This window comes from Candoia aspera, chromosome 3 (assembly GCF_035149785.1).
Source record: "Candoia aspera isolate rCanAsp1 chromosome 3, rCanAsp1.hap2, whole genome shotgun sequence".
Taxonomy (NCBI): domain Eukaryota; kingdom Metazoa; phylum Chordata; class Lepidosauria; order Squamata; family Boidae; genus Candoia; species Candoia aspera.
This window is the reverse complement of record NC_086155.1, coordinates 92895701-92917916: the sequence shown is the minus strand read 5'-3', so window position 1 is coordinate 92917916 and position 22216 is coordinate 92895701. Positions and strand designations below refer to the sequence as shown.

General features: G+C 36.0%; 1 protein-coding gene across 1 annotated transcript in view; it reads left to right on the top strand.

The window, feature by feature from the left end:
• Positions 1-22216, top strand: part of CAMSAP2 (calmodulin regulated spectrin associated protein family member 2) — a 76583-nt gene that overhangs the window by 34703 nt on the left and 19664 nt on the right. Inside the window, exons 4-11 of the mRNA XM_063298383.1 lie at positions 2435-2518; positions 5030-5062; positions 6499-6640; positions 8221-8360; positions 17513-17606; positions 18254-18347; positions 19943-20025; positions 21857-21926. Of these exons, the coding sequence (XP_063154453.1) occupies positions 2435-2518; positions 5030-5062; positions 6499-6640; positions 8221-8360; positions 17513-17606; positions 18254-18347; positions 19943-20025; positions 21857-21926 (740 nt within the window). The remainder of the gene's footprint in view (positions 1-2434; positions 2519-5029; positions 5063-6498; positions 6641-8220; positions 8361-17512; positions 17607-18253; positions 18348-19942; positions 20026-21856; positions 21927-22216) is intronic.

Sequence of the window (22216 nt, the reverse complement as noted above, 5' to 3'; positions counted from 1 at the left end):
AACACCCTAATAACACCCTAATTTGACGTTATGGTTTGAACTTAGTTTCCAAATCTTGTTTTAACTGTGGCTTATAGTTATGTCTGACTTTCTATGTTATCTAGGATGCCAAGCACTTACAGGTAATCCTTACAAGCACAATTGGGACCGGAATTTTGGTTGCTAAGCAAAGCGGTCATTAAGCGAATCTGACCTGATTTCATGACCTTTTTTGCGATGGCCATTAAGCAAATCACTGTGGGCATTAAGCAAACCATATGGTTGTTAAGTGAATCACACAGTTCACCATTGATTTTGCTTGTCAGAAGCCAGCCAGGAAGATTGAAAATGGCGATCACGTGACCATGGGATGCTGTGACGGTCATAAATGCAAGCTAGTTGCCAAGCACCCAAATTGTGATCACATGACCGCAGGGACACTGCGACAGTCATAAGTGTGAGGACTGGTTGTGAGTCATTTTTAGTACCGTCATAAGTCCGAATGGTCACTAAACAAATTATTAAGCAAGGACTACCTATATATGTTCTGCCACAACAGAGAAAAAAAGTTAAGAGACTTGTGTATACATTAGAGATATCTACTAAATAGCAAATGTTGAAAATAGACCTTTAAGTAGGATACCATTGGCCTTATGTCCTCACAGTGAAAAATGAGAAATTATCTAACAGTGGCCTGTTCAGCAAACCACAGTGATACCAGAATGACTCTGCATGCATGATGTAAATGTTGTGATTGCATGCTTGCATCAACAGTTGTATAATGATGTATCATGCATTTGGCCTCCCCAGTGGTGCTCACCAATATTTTCTAAATAAGCGAAGGACTGATTACTGACTTTTTTCACAAGTTAAGTGTTTTCACAGTTAATGCTAATTATGTCCTCAAAGCACTTAGCTAATATTAGGTTGGTGCTTAACATTGAGTGGAAAGATCTCTCCCCAGGGAGCTATTATCTCTGGACTTGGGGGCTTGGGGTTTTTTTATACCACGTGACTCCCCAGGACTGGGGACAAAGATTTATGTGATCTGAAAGGAAATCAGAGTGATTTGGGAGACAGAAATCTTAGGAATTAAGTCACCTTTGATGGTCAGTTAATATATTGTGTTAAAATCAAAGAGTTTTTTTTTTATTATAGGAGAGGTTAACCAGTTATAGGAATGAAGTTTTCAGAGAGCAATGTAGCAAAGGGTAGGTAGTCTTGTTTTTCATTACACTAAAGTGTTTCATGTTCTGTTTGGGCAGCTGACCAACGGTAAGTAGATTAATGATGTAGTTAAGCAGTGCCCATTCTTTCTTGGTGCTACTTTTTTTGAGATACCATTCAGAAGGAAAACAGATAAGAAATTGACAAAACAAACTGCTCAGCAAACCATACTTAAAGCAAAGAGACTAGATTAGTTTTATGTGCAAACCAAGCCTTATTCTCAATGACTTGTCTAGACAATCAAATCCAGTCTTGTCACAAAGGCCCTGCTCTTCCTGCATAGAAGAAGAAGTGGGGGTGTATGACAGTCATAATGCATAATTGTTCCCAAGTGCTGAGGTATTCAGGTAACTCAATAATGCTTTCACTATTATAATTAGGAAGGCACTTGTGATATCACCCAACAATCCCACACTGCAGCTCTGAAGGGTGCTATGCTAGCTGTGCTAAAGGAAAAGGTAGAACCCAGTGCATTGTACAAAGAAATGAAAAGAACCTACCTAGCCTGTCTTTTATTCTCTTTTCCATCTCTTGTCAACTGTTTAGTCTCTTCGTAACAGTTCCTGCATAAATTCAGCTGTTGTGCAGGTTCTGGTTTAATTATAATCAGATTGACATTCGTTAAACTACATGTTACTCATTTATTTTCTACCAAGTCCTTAAGATGGTGTAAACAGCAAGTATGGGAATAAATTATTAAATAGGCATCTATTAATTTCTTGAATCAGGGCATTAGCCCCCCAGGTTCCACGCATGGGAAACCAATGTATTGCATTTTGTGCTATGGAACAAAGACAGTATTTAAAAGGTAGCATCTTCAGCCTTGTGCCCTCCAGATGAGATGGACATCATCTCCCCTAATCAATAGCACAGCTGATAGAAATGCCAGCTAAGAATGAAAGGAGTGGAAATCTTAACAATTTTGGAGAGTACTAGGTTGGGAAAAGTCTGTCTTAGAGCATCTACGCAATTTCAATGTTACTTCTAAGTATTGCTAAGCTCAAGCGCTTTAAAGCTTTAAAGATTAAACCCATTTAGCCTCTTAAGACTCATGTGTATACTGAAGAAAAACAAGAACAGGAGAGAGAGTTGTATTGTAAACAATTTTTAAAAGCCTTAGCTGCACTGTTTCAAAATTGCCCATGGTACAAAAATTATACTAAGTATTATTTAACAACTCAGCAAGAAAGCAACATTTATTTAAGTCTAATTTCCTTTGTCCTTTTAGGCAAATGAACATTTAAAAGATATAATGGAACAGGAGCAGAAGCTGAAAGAGCAACATGGTATAGAAACTCCAGGAGGTCAAAAGGTACGAATGGAAAATGTACAAATTAAGAAACATTCAGAATAATTGCAACTAATGAAGGACTTTCCTTTCTGAAGTATGTTCTAAATAGATTATTGGCATCAAAGTTTCTTTTGCTATTTAAATTTCTTTACAATGTCTGGTTATATTGTGTGATAAGATATTTGAGGAAATTCAGAGACAATTTTTGTTTTGGTATATTAAACACTAAGAAATACAGTATTAAAAAGAAAAATAAAGCTATGATTAAAAACGAAAGTAACTGAAGAAAACAGAAGGGTACATTTGTGCATATCCCTACACAAGCAAATATATATTTGACCTTAAGAAGAAATATTCAAACATTTTAAACATCCATATTCAGTATTTCCTCCCAAAATGACATTTGTTCAGATAAAGGTAATATTTTATGGCCAGCATGGTTAATACAATGATTGAATGATTTGAGTAAATGTATTACAAGGTTTTGAAGGCTCTTTATCACTGTGCAGTTTTTTAGCAAAACTCTTTTCCCCAGCTTTAAATATAATATATCCAATGAAAGGTGTGTTTCTATATCCATGTATTTTGTGATAACAAATCTGGCAACAAAAATGGAATTAATTTCTTACATTACAGTGATTGATGTGCATTTGGAAATATAGACAATAAGACCTTTACATTATTTTTAGCTGTATCAAGACTTATTTAGCTCTGGAAAGGAAAGTATCTAATCCAAAAATGTGTTTGTATTTCATTTGATACTAAAAAGGAATATGGTGATGAGGAATGAAATGACTATTTAATATAAATGACTTCAAAGTAGCATATAGAGTAGGAATGTAATTTTTTTTAAAAAAAACTTTAATTTAAAACTACATTTTTATAAAAAGTGTATCACTTCAAAGCCCAAACCTGTTACCCTGCAGAAATGCTTTGTCTCAGGTCCCATCATCCTCAGTCCAGGATGGTTATTACAATTTAGGTCATCCCAAACCAGAATTAGAATCTAGCACAGCTTCAAAGGTGGCCAAGAATATTAGTTCTGATCATAGTTATACCATTGCAGAAATACGTGATGCAGAAAAACACCAGATTTATATAAGCTTGAGACTATGTATTTTATAGCTATCGTCTTTGTTCCAAATGGTTGAATTTGTCCTTTGAATCCTAAGTTATAGATGAATAAATCAATTTAAGTTATTTGTGCATTCCAAATATAATATTTTCCTTCTACTTTATATTGTAAAAAACGTCTCTTTCACCAGTTACAGATATTTGTGTATGGAAACCTTCTACTTATAATAGTGGAAAGCTGTGCTAAGCATAATGTTCAATGTCTCCTTGCAGTTTTTTTAAATTGACCATTGGGATAAGATATGCATTAAAGGATATGCATTACCCTATCTTGTTTTATATAATTCCATCTCTCTCTTTTTTGCACAGTTTTGTTAGAAAATGTCAAAGGAATGGTAATGGAAAAGGGATAAATTATAAGATTATATTATTATTATTATTATTATTATTAGTAATGAATAAACAAACTTATTCATGCAGATCTAAATGCAAGTGATCTAATGAGCCCATTATCCCTTATGCACCTACTTGGTTGCTTTATTATACTAATATTTCTCATACAGTATTATATAATGTGACTTTTAAAATCAGGTGCATGCAACTGAACACCTTGATAGGGCCATGATTTTTTTTCTCCAAATGTATACCTTGCTATTTAAAGAGGGACTGAATGTCATCTGTGTGTTTTATTTTGGAAACTTCATTGTGGGAAAGACACAGAGATAAAACATAGAGATGACTAATACTATTCTCTGCATTCAGTTTATTAATACTTTCCTTCACATGAATTGTAGTTAAACCATGAACCAGTTCTGGTTAACTGTAGCTTCTCATTTCTGCATTCCATGTGGTTTTCCAGAATATAATTTCTTCTTTTTTTATTCATTACCAAAATACCAGTGCAAAACTAATGAGTTAAAACTTGTCTGTTAACAAGTTTTACCTTACTGATTTTACAACATACTGAGAGTGAATGAGTTTGGCATTAGAAATTGAACAGGATTTGTTTCTTATGATCAGAAGTTGCTGTAAAGATGTACATTCATTGCTCTTGAAGAATGTAGAATTAAAAGGTTCCAGTGCTACAGCTCTCTGTTTTCTGACATGGAAGTCCAGTGTAATTCATTCCAAGATTAAATTGATATTTGATAAGTATAGTGGATTAGAAAAACAGTACTACTGTTTTTGAGATAAAAGATACTGTTTATGTTTATGTCAACCTTTATCTCTGAATGAGAGTTTTTGTGCTTCAGTATGCTGAAGTGACAAAAAGTAAGTCACTATTTTCACAAGTATACAAACCCCAGTTGTAATAAATGTTTATAACCAAGACAAATATTGTTAATTTTGCATAAAATGGCTTAAAGAAAATGTAATGGTAGAATTACATGGTAAATTACAGTCAACATGTTCATGTTTTCTCTGCCTGTTGGTTTTTCCCTGCTGCTTCCCTTGAAGTCTCCTTCCAAATGGTTTTGGAAACTGGTTCCTGTAAGTTTGTCATGTTGCTTCACTCTGATTCAGTAGTTTAATGTTTATCAGTTGCATTGTCAATGTCATGATAGCCCAATCACACATTTCATTTCTGCCCCTTTTTCCCCACTCAATGCCTTTTAAGTAAGATCCCCATCCAAAGGAGGCAGCAGAGGTAACTTTAGGTGCCTTGACAATGCAGTTAATATTGTTTGAGAAGAGAAACAGATCATGGTGTATTATGTTGGGAGTGACTGACTGACTGCCTAGGCAATGGCTTGCAAATCACAGTGGCTGGATTCAGAGATAATGCTAGAACAAAACTAAATAAACCACATCTTGGTTTAGTGTATTGTGTAAATCCTATTTGTGTGGTTAATTGTGGCTCATTGAAACCAACTAAAATTATAAACTATTGTTTGGAACTAGTTTGTTTAAGATAACTAGGTTAAAATTAACCAGAGCTGCAAAATACATGGAAAGGTCTAAAGCTACACTATACTTTTTAGGTGTCAGGACAGAAAACACAGATGCTGGAGGATCATAATCTAAGATATTTTTTCCTCAAACTTCACACATCAAAAAAAAACTTGGATAAAATGTGGAAACAATATTTACGTTTTTCTTGATCTCTTTGGCCAACCTATAATGACCAGTACTCAAAAGGCCCTGTCCTGTGACCTGTCCATCCATCCGAGATCCATGATTGAGGCAACCAGTGACTCATTGCAGTGGCTGCTCATGTTTGATGATAGGCCTATTTATTACTGAATCAATTTTCTTCCCCTCTCCCCTTCAGCATTATATGCAAGCACCAGTTTTTCTTCTCCCTTTTGACTTGGCAGCAGTAGCAACACAATTTGCAGCGTGCAGTAACAGTAGATTGGGACTGTAGCTTTGCCAAGGGTTTCAATTTGTATTAGGGCTATTCAAGGCCCTAATTCAGCCTTGGGTATATGATAGTTTGTCCTAGATTACTTCAAATGATCTTGAAGTTCTTTTGCCTTCTGGAAAGTATGGCTGAACATGAGTGCTCAGATAAGGAAATGGGATTCATGCATTAATACTCATGCATAATGTGCTTTGTTTGTGGCTTTGTTCCAAGTGTGAAGTGAGCACAGGTTTGTAATCCATGGCGTGTGAACCTGATCATAATCTGTCCTGTTTTATTTGCCATTGCTCATTTTCATTGCTCTGATCTCTGACTCCTTAAGTATGAATGTTGATCCCCTAGAAAGATTGTGTGTGTGTGTGTGTTTGAGAGTTTGTGATTAAAAACTGGCATCCCTCAGAATGGAATTATTTACTGTAAATCTACATAAATTAAGAAAATGGTGTCTGGTTTGAAAACAGATTTGGATTTATTGATTGATATTTAGTTAAAGAATTTGCAGCACGTACAGTAGCTCTTTGTACAGATGTTTCTAGATGATTTTCTTCTTTTTACATGACAGGCTCGGTACCGGAAGGAACAGACTCTGCTTAAGCAGCTGCCCTGTGTTCCCTTGGTAGAAAACCTGCTGAAAGATGGTAGAGATGGATGCGCTTTAGCTGCCCTGATCCATTTTTACTGCCCAGAGATAGTTAGATTAGAGGGTAAGTCTGCTTGATTATGATAGGTCTGTTCGTTAGAGTAGCTTTTTATTTTAATTGACTCTTGACTTATTTTTCCAGTTTGCTCATTGATATTAAGCCAGAGTTCATTGGCTCAGGTATAACAGAGAATGATGGTTTAATACAAACTACAATATTTGGGGTATCCTTGTTTGGCTTTAGTATAAATTCCCAGCTTTATGAACTATGGTTTTATGAAAGTTGGAATAGGTGTCCTCACCAATCAGTGTGGTTCAACTGAAAATTTAACTAGTTTTTCTATATGAGCCTTCAAGAGTCATTTTGATTGTGGCAGCATGTTTAATAAACAAACATTTGAAATCCCCAGATATATAAAAATTTGGCTTTATTTGAGTGTGACAATAAATAATTACTTAACAGAATGGCAACAAACTTTCATGAGCCTCTGGTTTAGAGCCCCCTCTGCCTCCCCCATTCCTCACGTATGATCATTGCTGTTTCAAATTAATCACAGCTTTTCATTTTCTTCAAATCTGAAAGAAACAAATGAACTGCAAACATGGTTGAAGGGTTTTTTTTTAAATCCTAATTAAGATTAATAGCAGTTTAAAATCTGTATGTAAAACACTAAAGTACAGTTATAGAAACAGAAAGCTGATTGCCTGTTTACTACCTTACAGAGAAGACAAAAGGGAAAGAGGCAGTTTGGTCACTTCATAGTAAACAATGTTAGGATTGCATTTGTGGGCTATCACTGGTCAAAGGTTACAGTTTAATTAAATTAACATCTGAATGAGTTGCACAGCCCATGTATAACGCTCATTTTGTTCCTCCTTCCACACAGACATGTAAACCAATCAAGAAGGTAACTGCTTCATAGGAATCAGAGATTATGATTAACTGTCCTGATATATAGACTTCGAACTTGGTTTTGCTATTGGCTTAGAATCCTTTTTTAGCTAGACTCAGTTAACCCTAATCATTGTTTGAGACATCATACAAAGTGCCCTTTTTCAAGTTTCAGCTACTTGTTTAAAAGAAGTGAAAGAGCAAATGCATAAGCACATGGCTTGTTTGCATCATGATTTGTGAAGCATGATTTAGTATTAGGTGGCAACATTCCAAAGTTTTGATATTTATTAATGTGTAATGAGCCGGTTTAGTGTAGTGGTTAAGCCCCCAGGCTAGAAACTGGGAGACTGTGAATTCTAGTTCCACCTTAGGCCCAAAGCCAGCTGGGTGACCTTGGGCCAGTCACACTCTCTCAGCCCCAGGAAGCAGGCAGTGGCAAACCATTTCCAGAAATCTTGCCAAGAAAAGTGACTAGTCCAGCACTTACAAGGAATCAGCACTGACTTGAAGGCACTAAAAAATAAGAGTATAATAGTGCACTACAAAATTCTGATACATTGTTTTATTTGCAGTGTCTAATAGTCTAATTTTTTTACAAAATCACTGGTTTAAAGAAGTTTACCTATGCTATATATATAGCATAGGATCTATATAGCATATTGGAAATGAATTCTGATTTTCAATTTGGTTCTGAATTGAAGAGAATTGTGGAGACCGTATCATCTTTTTTCCCCCCCCCCATTATATAGATATCTGTTTGAAGGAAACCATGTCACTGGCTGACAGTTTGTACAATCTGCAATTGATCCAGGAATTTTGTCAGGAGTACTTAAACCAATGCTGCCATTTTGCACTGGAAGATATGCTGTATGCTGCTACTTCAGTAAAGGTAATACAAAACCAGAGGGGTGTAGTTAAGTTATTCTCCAGGGGTAAATGCACACAGGGTCCTAATACTACCTTCCTTTGCTATTCCAAAATTCAGGAATGTTTGCATTTTGCTTTTACTGAGATTGTAGCTCTTAGAAGATTCTGACACATCACACAACATGTATGTTATGTGTTATGTGTGCATATGTATTCATAAATTAGCAGCCAGAGACGTGTCTTGCCAGTAATGTTTCGAATAGTTCTATTTTATAAGTAGTTTTTTAAAAACACTGTATTTCCATGACAAATTTTAGATTTCTGAGGAGGAAATGGTACATCAGCGAAGTATTTCGAAGTTAGCAATACAATATTGCGTCAACCAAACCGTATAAACTATATTTTAATTCCTTTTCTGATAGTGATTTAGTAATTACATCAATTTTCCCTCCTCTTATCTCCCTCTTTTTTCTCCTGTGTTGAATCAGTTATCTTTCAGTATTTCATTGTGAATATAGCATATATTTTTCAGTGTTCAACTGAAGGGACTTAATTTTGTTTATCAAAACTATTTGTTTGCTGTCTACAGCTTAAACATGTAATCTGGAATTATGCTAACTCTTCGAAATGGTCAGTTTGCCCATTTTCTTTTCAAAGGGGGAGGAGGAAAAGTTATTCAGAAACCGTGACTGGAACTACCAATATGGTCCTGAATACTGTTTGCATCCAACCTCTTTTTCCAATATCTTTTCTATTTTCATGAACCCAAAGCAAAAAAGGAGTTAGTCTATTTAATTGAAGGTAATGTTAATTATATCAAGGTGACTGGAAGTAACAAATACTCACTTCAGGAATAACTTATCTATATGCAATAATGCATTTTAATAACCTTTAGATACCATTTCAAAAAGATGCTTAATCTCTTTAACTAAGGTTAGTTTAAGGTATATAAGATTAAATCTTATGTACCTTTACTAGGGACTATGTCTCATTGAACTATACACAGGGCATGGATTGTTTTTTGTTTTAATAGACAAAGAATTGTGTATCTGTTTAATCTGAGCTTGAGGGTAGGGCCTCTCTGGCATTTATTATTATGTAAATTGCTCTGAAAGCCTTTCAAATTAAAGGCCTTTAATAAAAAAATAACTATGAACTTAAAAAAAAGTATAGTTTTTTTTCTGACCTGGCTGAAATTTCACCACTGTTCTTAGTAAAATTGGAAAAACAATTAAGCAGTTAATATTTCCTTAGACGTGTACATTTAAATTAATGGGTATTATTATGTTAGCTCACTACAATGAATGTGTATAAGAAATTTAAATTGCAAATTAAAAATAAAGCAGCATGCTATGAAAGTTGCTTTTATTCAAGCTAAATAAAATAAGGCATACATGTAAATAAATCTTATTAATGTTAAGACATAAATATGGCTAAATCCTGCTTAATATACCTTGATAAATGAACTTGATTTTTTTCTTCTCTGAATCCTATTAGGACATAAATATGACTGAATCCTGCTTAATATACCTTGATAAATGAACTTGATTTTTTTCTTCTCTGAATCATATTTATGTCCTAATAGGATGATGTCCTAATATTTATGACTGAATCCTACTTAATGTACCTTGATAAATGAACTTGATTTTTTTTCTTCTCTGATTCTGAATTACAAAAGTACATAGCTCTTAGATCATTTATTAAGAGAAAACTGAATTGTAATGTCTCTCAGCATTTTCAGAAACCTAATCCCCATGTGTAAATAAGTATAGTAAGCCATTGTGGTGTAGTAGTTGAGGGGTTGGACAAGGACTGGAGAGAGCCAGGTTCATGTCTACTCTCAGTCACAGAAACTGTGACTGTCTCCTAAACCAGCCTCTTAGATTTATTGTGGGGATGAAATACAGAAAAATCTATCTGTAAGCTGCCTTCAGCTTCTAGAGAAAAAGCAGGATATAAACGTAACAAATAAAATAAATAAAACGTTACAGGAAAGGTTGCCAGATTTTCCTCCCAGAATTTTGACAAGGGAAACACTCAACTAGTAGGGCAGCTCTGTTAAGGTTGTCATGGGATCCGATACTCTTGGTACCTCAGTTTAAGTGATCCTAGGAAAATAAAATTCAACTGCAATATTCTAAAATGGCTATTTTTGAATAATTCTGGCTTGTTAATGAAGGCCAGCAGAATGCTTAACTACTGAAAACTTTTTACTTTGGAATCATGGGTCACTCATTTTAATGCACAAAAGAAATTCTTGAATTCAGCTGAACTGAATGTGATATACATGCATTTCAGTAGGCATATAAGGTCATAACCTGCTTTTAAAACTTGAATTATCCTCTTCTGTATCCTGCCCTATCTGTATAGTTTTGATCCACTGCAGCTGTAATCTGCTGTAGATATTCTCAGTTTGTCTTTTAAAATTGCTTTTCCACTGAGAAATGTACTACTTGTTATATGATTTACAACATATCTGCAGTATGTGCATCCTGCAGAGCACATGGTTTCTGCTTTTGCAGTTAAGTGAACTTCATCAGTACCCTGGATAATTTCTTTCCTTTGATATCAGTTATACATGGTCCTATGTGATTTTAGCTCTTTCCTTATGGCAGCCAAAAAACAATTGCTCATTTAAATACACTCTTGAACCCCTTGATACTGTAGTACAGTTGTTAAGCATGTGTGAACAGAACAAACCATTAGTCTATGTAATTAATTCAGTGCAGAATCAGGGCTTAAGAGTACATCCTCATAAAACAACCATGCTGTCAACAAGAAGACACCAGGAATGGCTTTATAGCTGTGAATCTGTTTCCAGATATATAAGAGGTGGGGAGGGCAAGAGGGTTTAAAATGGGAACATAAAAAGCTGATAAGGAAAAAAAAAGGATAATAAAACAAATGGTGTATTGTTGTCTGTATTTGTCCATGTGTCTTGGATGATTCCTTTAGTAGGGATAGGGCTATCAGATGACTGCTAGTAGCTGCAAAGAGATATAGAAAACTCTAATAACATTAACAACTGTTTTTCAGCAGAAATCTAGTAGCCCTAATCAACAAGAAACCTGTAGTATAAAATGCTATCAAAAAGCCTTGTTTCCTTGAATGAAGCTATGTTTTGACATCATTAGTAGGATCAACCAAAATGTCAAAGTTGTGAAAAATGTTTAAATTCCCACAGGGGAATTTAAAAAAAAAACCCTATCAAAAGATCTGGAAGATAAATATAATCTTCAAGTACTTTTTGAGTTAAGAATTGTTAGGTTACATTGTTTAAAAACTATGTTTTTCAATACAATTTCTGATCTAGACATTTCTCAGGAACAGTTTGGGAAGCCTCCCTATACATAAATTCCAGTGTTTCTGCTTCATCATTTGCAAACTGTTTGGTTCATTCCTAATAGTATTTAATTAGGTATAGTAAAATTTCCTAGTCTCCTTGGCTTTCTATTATACCTTATAAAGTAGGTCATGCTCCCTAACTGAGGGCTAATTGCTTTCAAAGGAAATAAGCAAAGGGAGGAAGCAACTGGATCATTTTCCAGCCTCTTCTTTGTGACACATGCCCTGTATAATAACCTGAATTCATCTACGCATCAGCTTTCTCTAAAATATTAATGTTGAAAGAGCCCCATTTAAAATCCTCTGTACTAAAAAGCTAGTGAGCCAGAATTGAATTATGTCAGTTGCAGTCATCATGCTTCACTTAACAGTGAGACAAAACAGCCACACCTGTAGACTTTTAAAAGATTACCATTTAAAAAAAAAATTCTACAGCTGTTTCCATTTTACACCTTTTGTCCCTGAAATACTATTTGCCAAAAAAATGACAGAATGATTGCAATGTCAGATTGGTTTTGTGGGAAAAGAGGTGACATATGTCATGGTATGCCTTCTCTGGAAAGGTATACCTCTCAAAGGATCTCCATTCCCATGTTGGTTGAGCTGTGAAAATGATGTCTCGACGTGCATCCACAACTGAGAAAGTACCTATAGGAAAGGAACTTTCTGTAGCTGAGGAAAGGTACTTCATACTATGAAATCCAGTTCCCCAGGCTGCCCTTGTGATACTTTATGGCAGACATAGAGAACCTCAGGCCCATAGGGTTGCCACATTAAAGCAACCACAGAGGTAATTTTTCGTCTTGAAAATAAAAGAATAACTATGTGATGAAGAAAGAAATAGGCTATTTTCTTCCATGACTAGATTGTCCATTTTCTCTCAATTAAAAAGGGGGAGATCTTTTCTCTGCACACGAAAATATGTGTATGAATTTTTGTGTAAGGAAGTGCATGTCATACACATATATGCCACAGTACCTTGTGTACTCAGATGGTATTCAAAGAAGCAACACACAGCTTCACCCCAAAATGTTCTCTACCCATGCCTTATATGGAATGCATCACTATCCAGAATAGGTTGAGTACCATTCCCCAAGTCTTCTGAATCATCAGCCCAAAATGCTACCATCTTACCTGAAATAAACTCAATCTATTGTCCTTTTTGTCCAGTTTTACTGACTGCAAGTAATATGTACTGAACGTTTCCATTGCCATGTCTGAATATATCTGAAATAAATCAAGGCTCTGATTAATTTTATTTATTATTTTCAGGGACAGGACAGAGTCTTGTAACACAACAGAGTGTAAAGAGCAGAATAAAGGTTTTCCAGCACCAGGCAGACTCACTGCTCAGTAGGCTGTTTCCCCTAGTGCTATTCTGGAGCATGGTGTAAGGGACGGTGCTAGATTTATGCAGTGCTTAACCTTTTTTCTGAAATAGGAGAATTTCATCAGGATCTCTCAATACTGTAATGGAATAAAGGAATTGTTACTTTCTTCAGTGCCGGTGATCTCATTTTTGGTGAAGTGACAGACTTTCATAATTAATAGTAATAACAAAAGTTAGAATATATTTGCAAAGGAAATCTAGAAGCCTCAAGATTGCTTGTTAAAGAAATTGCTAAACCGTTTTGAAATGTGATTAACATATTGAGCATAGACCATTTTTAGCTATAAACAAATGGCTATATTAGTAAATAGTATGGATAGGGTATCAAAAATTGTGAGACTGATTTCCTGCACCTAAGGAAGGATTTCTGAAGCAGCCTGCCCCTACCCCATCCTTAAATGACAAACTGCTTGTAAAATAGAGGATAATTTTGGAAATGGTTTGCAATATGATACGTGGGTTGCTGTTCAAGAAAACAAGTTAGAGATTCCATTGAGCTTATAGAAGCCCCTTGGATGAGATTAAACAGCAGTTGGAATCTGCCTGTTTTATATGAAACACAAATTCAATATAATATATTTTTAGCAAAGAAAAAGGCTGTAATGATTCTTTTTCTCCTGAATGGAAAACATTTCAGGATGTTTCCATTCACCTTCAATATTGTGCTGAATATAAAGGCAGTACATTTTTTCCCCTTCTAAATGCTATTTGAAGGTTGATAACTATGGCAACTGGATGCTTGTTTTCAGCTGAGGGAGACACTCACTGCATTTGAATGATCATGTTGCTGCCTAACAACTCTTTTCCCTTCATTTCTTCCTTGATAAAAGCTATTTAGCTATCCCTAAATCAGGAAGTCTCTAATCATGGTTTTCTTTTACTTGGAAACTATCATCAGTTTTGGAATATGCTGGGCTCCTAAGCTTTAATTTGAAGTTGGTTTAGGATGCTAGTTTGTTAGGAACCTGGAAACCATTTTTTCCTGGATTGGATGAAATAGAAAATACAGACTGGGTTCACAGTTACAGTAAACCATAATATGGTTTGTTTTTGACATCATGATGAATGAGCTCACTCATTGTAGCTTGTCACTATGTGCAAACCAGGCCACTGTGGCTTCTTCAGCAAACCAGTTTCAACATTAAATCTAAACACTCTATGAACATAAGCAATGGTAAATTGGAAATTTCTGCATAGTATTCTGCTAGGTCATAAAGGAAGACACAAAGAAATAAGTCTGAGCAAAAGTTTCATTTAGAATTTAGCTTACTAAGTCCTATATTAGAATTATCAGAGCTAAGCCAATGGTGTTTTTCATTGCTGAACAAACAAGATGTATAATCATTAGATTATCATAGGAATTCTGAGTGTGTGTCAGGACATGCATGTATCCCCAAGTTGCTGGGATGCAGGTAAGAATATGTGGGTTGGAATGTAATCTCTTGATCAGAGAGCCTAGCCTATACCATGAGCATGATTGGGTAAAACCTGGCTTTATTTGTGCTTATAGCAGACTAACCAAAATGTGCCAGAACTCACCATTACTGTCCATTCCATTATGATGGAATGCTGTATGTGACACAAGTACAACTAAGGCTGGTAACGTAGTGTATACCTGCTCTGTGTTACTACAAAGAGTTATATGACCAAAACCATGATGGAAGGGGAAGGCCAATATCTATGGGACCATCTGTTGACAGCCATGAAATATGGAAGATTGCAGCTGGAAATGTAGGAGTAAATGGTAGTGAAATAATGAATGAAATGAAAGAAAATAGATATGGTGTGTGTCTGTGAAACTAACAGAAAAGGGAAGATTTATAATATATCTGAATAAAGGTAGCCTGATCTTGTGGAGTGGAGTTGATGGATACATGCATGGAAATGAAGACATAGAAGCACTCTGTGGCTGTGACGGAAGCAGGGATGGCTTACTAGGACAGAAAGTTATGGAGAGGGTCAGTGAATGGTTTAGCTAGATTCCTTTTTTTTCCTTATTCATGACTTTAATTTTTTAGTATTCCTTATTTTCTTTCTGTGTTTTGATTGACATTGCTTATCCTGAAAGGGAATGGTGGGGTAGGTGTGTATGAATCTATTCAGTATATGAGTCTGTATATGGTAATTTTTTATCCTGTGATGATGTGTGCAAGCTCAGGAATGTAAAACTAATTTTAAGAAATTAATAACCATCAGGTCTTTATTAGATAGACACTCTTCAGAGGTTTATGACAATTAGTACCTATAGCGAACATATTAATCTGGTGCGATAATTAGAAGCAGAATTACCTCTGAACTTTTAGAGAAACTTAATTGTAGTTTCATGTGGTTTGAAAAAGATGACTATATGGTGGTGGTCTCCCCTCTTTCATTTTGATTTTTAGTAATTGTTTTTGGACTATATTTGGTTTGGTTACTATCTCAGTGGTGACACCATAATTTTGCTGGCCCATTGTGGGCTTTCTGATGGATCCAGACAAGCTGTACTCAAAAGGGTCTCCTAGGAAAGGCAGCTGAAATGTCCCAGCAACAGGACTTAATATGCAATTAAAGAATGAGGCAAAATGTCCAAGATCTGTTAAGAAGAATGTGCAGATTCACAGGAACTTTGTGTGAGCTTGTGAGTGTATTGGTAGGCCTTGTTTAACAATGGCAATTGGAACTGGAATTTCCATCGCTAAGCAGCATGATCGTAAAGTGCAATGTCATGCACTGCTTAGCAATGACAGTTGCAGCACTTCTGGTTGCCGTTGTTAAGTGAATCCTGAGCCGTAATTAAGCATGATGTCAAGTGGTTGCCATTTGCGACCCTCTGCTGGCTTCCCCATTGACTTTGCTTGTAGGAAGCCAGCAAATAAGGTCACTAATGGAGATCACATGACTGCAGGATGCTACAACATTGTAATTGCAAGCTGATCAAAATTATGTAGCTGTAGGGACACTGCAGTGGCCGGAACTTCAAGCACTGGTCATAAGTTCAAACAGCTGCTGAACAAGTGGTCGCTAAGTGAGGACCACCTGTAGATACATTTCATTCTGCAGTGGTATTTTCTCAGTCCTGCTTCAGTTAGCTGCCTTCTTACTGGCTTTCACTGTGTTTTAGCTTTACAAAGCAGCTCAATATTTTTGTTTGGCACTTTCCCGGTTATGTATGCACAGGTAGGGAAGAAGAGGGAGAGGTTAGCTTACCCTGACAGATTCATGTGATACTTGCCAAGTAATGTTTTGCTCTACTTTTATCACTGCCTTGTGGCCATAAATGTATTCATTTAACCGTGTGATAAAAGTAGTAAGTTATTTTGTAGGGCTGCACATGCTTCAAAAATGATTCAGAAGTGCTTTCAACCTCCCATGATCAGAGCATCTCTATGCTACTCAGTAGAACAGCTCATCTTCTTTCAGGCTTTTGCACAAGCTTGATGAAATGTACAGCTCTGTTAAGGAACTGACTCATAATTTGATTCTTTTTCTGCTACAATCCTTTTTCAGGCTCACACGAAAGCCTGTAAAAAGTCAGGCTGTTTTACTGAACAGCTGAGAAGTGTTTGTGCAAGGTTTGAATTGTTTCTTCTAAATGTATATTGAGGGATACATAGCCCTTTTGTAGTATGGCCACATCCTGAAATACTTGATTCAAGGTTCAAAATAAGCGAATAAATCCTGAATAATGATTGCACAATCTCTGCATTCCTAAAACAGCAAATGGGAATCAACTAATGGATGATTTAAGTGGTGTGTTTTCAATAGAAGGCAACTACCATAGGCTCGTGTGAACAAGAATCTATTTCTGATAGATTTCTCCTTTGGTCATTCCTTCCTCCCTGAGGGTCCCCCTTTCTCGAAACCTGGCCGTGGATTTCAGAGTTTGCAACAAAACTGATGCCATCATTCTCTTTTGCTTATTTTTTTTTTTTTTTTTATTAAAGCCTTTGCCCAGGCTGGAACTCTTAACATCAGGAAGAAAAGCCTGGATAATTGCAGATTAAGTTAAGGATTATGAGGCTGTTGCATTAAAGTAGCTTCATCATTGCAAATGTTTACAAATATTGACATTTCTTTTTGTTCATTTTTTTAAATACATGGTGTTCTGTTAGTAGGTTTAACTGAAGGATATATAATGTTGTGCACTTAAGATGTTTTGAACTTCAATTCTTATTAACTCCACCCAGCTTGGCATTAAGGAAGTGTAGTGTCGGTCCACACATATAGCTGACACATCTAAAAGTTGTTCAGGTTGAGAAACACTGGTCTAAAATATCTGAATGGCAGCAGGTGATTTATTTCTTACTTAAAGTTTCCCATTAGAGTTACCATGTCAAGCATATAACATATTTTACTCAAAATCCCAATATAAAGTTGTTGTAATGGTGGGGAACCTGGATAGCATGAATTCCCTTCTTCAGAACCTGTATGTTAACACTGGTATCTCTTATTTACAGAGTAATTATTTGGTATTCATGGCAGAGCTGTTCTGGTGGTTTGAAGTCGTGAAGCCATCATTTGTTCAGCCTCGAGTTGCAGGTCATCCTCAAGGTGATTTTTTTTTTAAAGTTTCTGTGGGTTGGGCCAGTCATTCTCTCTCAGCCCTAATCAATATCAGGCTCTGCCACAAGCCATCTGAAAAACAAAATGCCTCATCATATCATGAATTGTTAGCTTTGCTATGTGAACTGGGCAACTACAGTGTAAAACAAGCAGATTCTGCAACTAAGCAGGACAAACACAAGAAGAAGATTCAAAGAACACTAAATCATTTTTAAAAGCCATTAAAATGTTAAAAAAAACACTGAAAACAGCAAAACAGATAATTAAAACAACAGAGTTAACCCTGAATAAAAATAATCCTTCACTGTCAAGATGCAGAAAAAAGTTGCTGTATCTGAATTTAGGATGAGGGTGGGATGTACTTTATAGGTCTAGCAAGTTGACTTGTACCCTGGAGCAAATTTTGCAGCCCTATCCATTGCCATGCTTCAGATATAATATGGAGCTCCCAATTGAAAAAAAGGTTGCCCATCTTAACATCAATATTTCCATGAGCTCCTAATAGTAATTCATGACAATGTGAGATGGGCAACTAAAATGAGATGAGCTCCCTAATAGGTGCTGGACCAATTGAAGTTTTGTCTGTGTCTTCACTTCTACAGCCATAATGCATGAAATACTTATTTTCTGTGCAGCTGAACCTCCAAAAGAAGCATCTTCTGTTCCTCCTACAAATGCCAATCAAAGAAGCTACCCAGGTGTTTTGCATGGTTCTGATCTGATAACCAGGTATAAGTCCACAGTTTTTGTACTCATTTATATTAAGCATCTCTCTCAATCTTTCTCTTTCTCTTTCTCTTCCCCATCTCCCTTTCGCCCTCTCTCAGTGAGCTGGGCAAATACATGCTTTGCTCTTAGGAACATCATAGAAAAGGAGATGAATCTTGCCATGCCCTCCCATTGATGTAGGGAAGGCCCTTGGGTGTTAAAAACTAAAGGTGGCAGAACTAAAAATACGGAAAATGCTGGTGTCCTGTCCTCAATGTATTGAGGAGAAAGCATGTAAATGCTTCTACAACAGGGTGTACAGTATATCAGTCATTAAGGTGCCACAGTAGAAGATGGCTATATCACCTGGGAGCTGATTTGAGCAGATTGTCGTGCAAATGAAACCTTACTAAGCTTTTCAGCAAGGCCCAAAGTTGCCAAGATACAATTTCAAAACTAGTGATCTATTGAATTTCAGTGTCATTCCAATGCAGATTAATTATTCTACAGATTTTTTTCCATCTTAAATCAATAGTGTTCCTTGTAGAGTACAAAAAGCTTATTAAGTATCTGATGGACCCTACAGTTAATTATCAGTTTAAGTCTATTAATTTTATATATGTTTGGAAAGTGGCATGCATAATATTTGTCTGAGATACAAGAGACAATGGACAATCTATCCTGCCATACATCACTTCTAACAGCTTTTCATGTCTCACAAAATGTTAGCTGGGGCTGTAAGAATCTGGAACTGTCTTTCTGTCCGTCTTTATAACTTATCTAGAAAATGGGATGATATAGTCATTAGAATTAATAGGCTAGGAGCAGAGTGGCCTATGTTCATGTCTCCACTTCCTCATACAGCTCACTTGGTAACATTAGGCCGGTCACTGTCTTTCAGTCCAACCTACCTTACAAAGCTTAAAAGTGAGGAGGAGTGTCCTATGGATACTGCCTTGATTTCATTAATTGAAATATGGGTTATAATATAAGAAGCAATAATACATAGAAAAGGCTTAAAGTACCATAATATTTGTAACACAGGTGGTATTTTATGCTGTTGTAGTGAAGATGATAGTTCTCTTAGATGTTGTGGTTCTATATGATCAGAAAATTATGTTCAGTTCATTGAGTTAAGCAGAAGGCATGTGTACGGACTTCTATAGCGATAAAAGTAATGCTGAATACCTTCTCAAGGGGCAAAGGTTTTATTGAATTTTTTTTTAAAATCTGGAAAAATAATTCTCCTGATTTCTTATTCATTAAGAAGGCCACTGGAGCACTGAAGTGGATATACTGTGTACAAGTTGGGCAGCCTTATAAATCTGAGAAAGCAAGTGAGCAAGCAAGCAAGCTAGCTAGCTTCCTTCCCACTTTGAATAGTTTTCCTCTGCAGGACAGGATTAATGATTTATGATGTTGTTGCTCAGTGTTTTGATTTTTGTTACTCGTGTGGAATGTATGCTTTCTAGAGTTAGTTGCAACTGAAGTAATGTGTAAGGCAGAATAATAAATACATTAATACAAGGTTGCTTCTTAACAGTGTTCAGGACTGCATGTTTTTCAAGTGATAAAAACAGAAAACTAACAAGTTGGTGGGTTTTCTCATTTTTCAGTGTGGGGGCTTCAACCTATATACCATCTCATCAGATTCCTCCTGCAGGGCACACTCTGCAACAGCCTTATGCATCTGTTCCAGGTACCAACATATAACTGAATGACTGGATTTCAGGCTATTCAGATTCTGCTATTTTATCATTCATCAAAAAAGCATGTTTTTCCAGACTGTGTCTTAGAATCACAAATAATCTTCATGCAGTGCAACACATGACTTAGAATTACTAAAATTGTTTTTATTATTTTACTTCTTTTTTGAAAAAATGGTACAGATGACCTTCTATCCCCTGCTCTCAAATATTTGCCAGTGAAATATGTTAGGCCAGAGGCCTTAACTGGCCGAGCATCACCCAGATAATTTCATAACTAGAGTAGAATCTTCGCCTTGTTCTTCCATTCCAAGTTTGATACTGTACCCAGTTCAGTACTCTACTCTAGTTCATTTCAATCATTATCAAAAATGAGAACATCCCCAACCCTATACATTGGTGTTTGGAGCAGCCTTTCTCAACTTTTTGACCCTGGAGAAGCCCTTGAAATATTTTTCAGGCCTTGGGGAACCCCTGCACATTCAGACTGAAATATAGGCCAGAAGCTACAAAGTTATTGTATTTGTTTCATGGGTCGGCCTGTATATATGCATTAACAGTGTTCTTAAACTAAAAATAAAGAATGAAACTTGCCTCTTGTCAAGTTGCCCAAATTTGAAATAATTTTTTTAAATAAATCGTGATCTCCCAGGGAACCCCGAGTGACCCCTCATGGAACCCTAGGGTTCCATGGAACCCTGGTTGAGAAACCCTGGTTTAGAGGGCAGTCATCTGGTGGGAGAATCTTTTCTATCTATGATCACTCTTCATACAGTTGTGGATACTGGAAAATCACTATTGTAATCACATGGTGACTCTCTAATACAGAAAAGTAGCTCCTCAAGTGAAAGTTGCTTTCTACCTACAGAGAATGATGTAACTATCCCAGCTTTTGATAACAACTGAAGTTTATTACTGATGCTCGTTACTACCATTATAATGTAGGACAGAGGGAAGAGGTTCATGACACTTTCAGTGGGATCACTTTGTATATTTTGCAAATAAACAAGCAGAATTGGTAGATTTATTCTATAGAGAGAATCATTTTGTTGATAATATAACATCTTACTTAAGTACCTTGTTTTATTTTCTGCATTTTTAAATTGGGAAGGAATGCATAAATATAATTCCTGTTGACTATGAGCAGTAGAAACATGCAAATTTAAATCTATAATTTAATGTCATTGAGAATTAAATTCAACTTAGTTAAGATGTTGATTATGTAAGTAGTACTACAACATACATGTTGAGGGCTTTGCTCCAAAATCATCTGGGCCCCTTGGGTTTTTTTTGTTACTTTTACTTTAACTTTAACTTAACTTTAACTTACTTTTATTTATTAGTACAGTCCTGTATTCTATTTCAATGTCTTAGCTCCCTCTGCTGCTTTATATATGTATATGTTCCAAAAAGTTAAAAAATCAGTACAGGAATTACGTTTTTTTAAAAGGGCAGAGGGAGAAGCTGCAGCCTTTTAGCAGGGTAGGGAAGTGATGGTTTATGAAAGCAGTGAAGGAAGGCTGGGGAAGAGGTGAGTGGATGTGGGGAGAGACAAAGTCAGGGAACTAAGACAACTTTGCAGGTCTCAGCAGATGTTCTGCCAAGCTGCATGCAGCTGACAAGCCACCCTTTCTATGCTCCTGGCCTAGGAATGCAGAGCTACAAATGCATGTATTTAATTTATGTAGCCTGCTTTATAAACCTGTGGCAAAAATCCATTTCCACTTCTTAAGCCAATTAAGTTGTTGCTTTCTGTTTATATTTTCTTTTTAAAACTTTCCAAAAAATTACCCTTACATTGCACTCTGTATTAATTTTAAACAGGCAGCATTAAAAGATCAACATCTCTGTCCTACATGGATGGATATGTGGGGACATGGCCCAAAGAAAAAAGGTAAGATCTTTGCCCATTGGGACATACTGCCTTATTACTTAAATGTCACTACTTAATAATTCTCTGCATGCCAGTAGATTATATCTTTAAAGGGTAATACTTGGAGATACCTTTAAAAGGTTATCCTTGCAATAGCCTAAATATGCATGTAATACCCATGGAGAAGCTACAGGGAGAAGGTTTGGGGAATTAATAGTATTCTTTCACTACAAATTAATTTTTAAAAAATGAAAGAGTCTCTGTGTGTATGTGATTCCAATATATCTGTATCTGTTTTGTCATTTATGGGT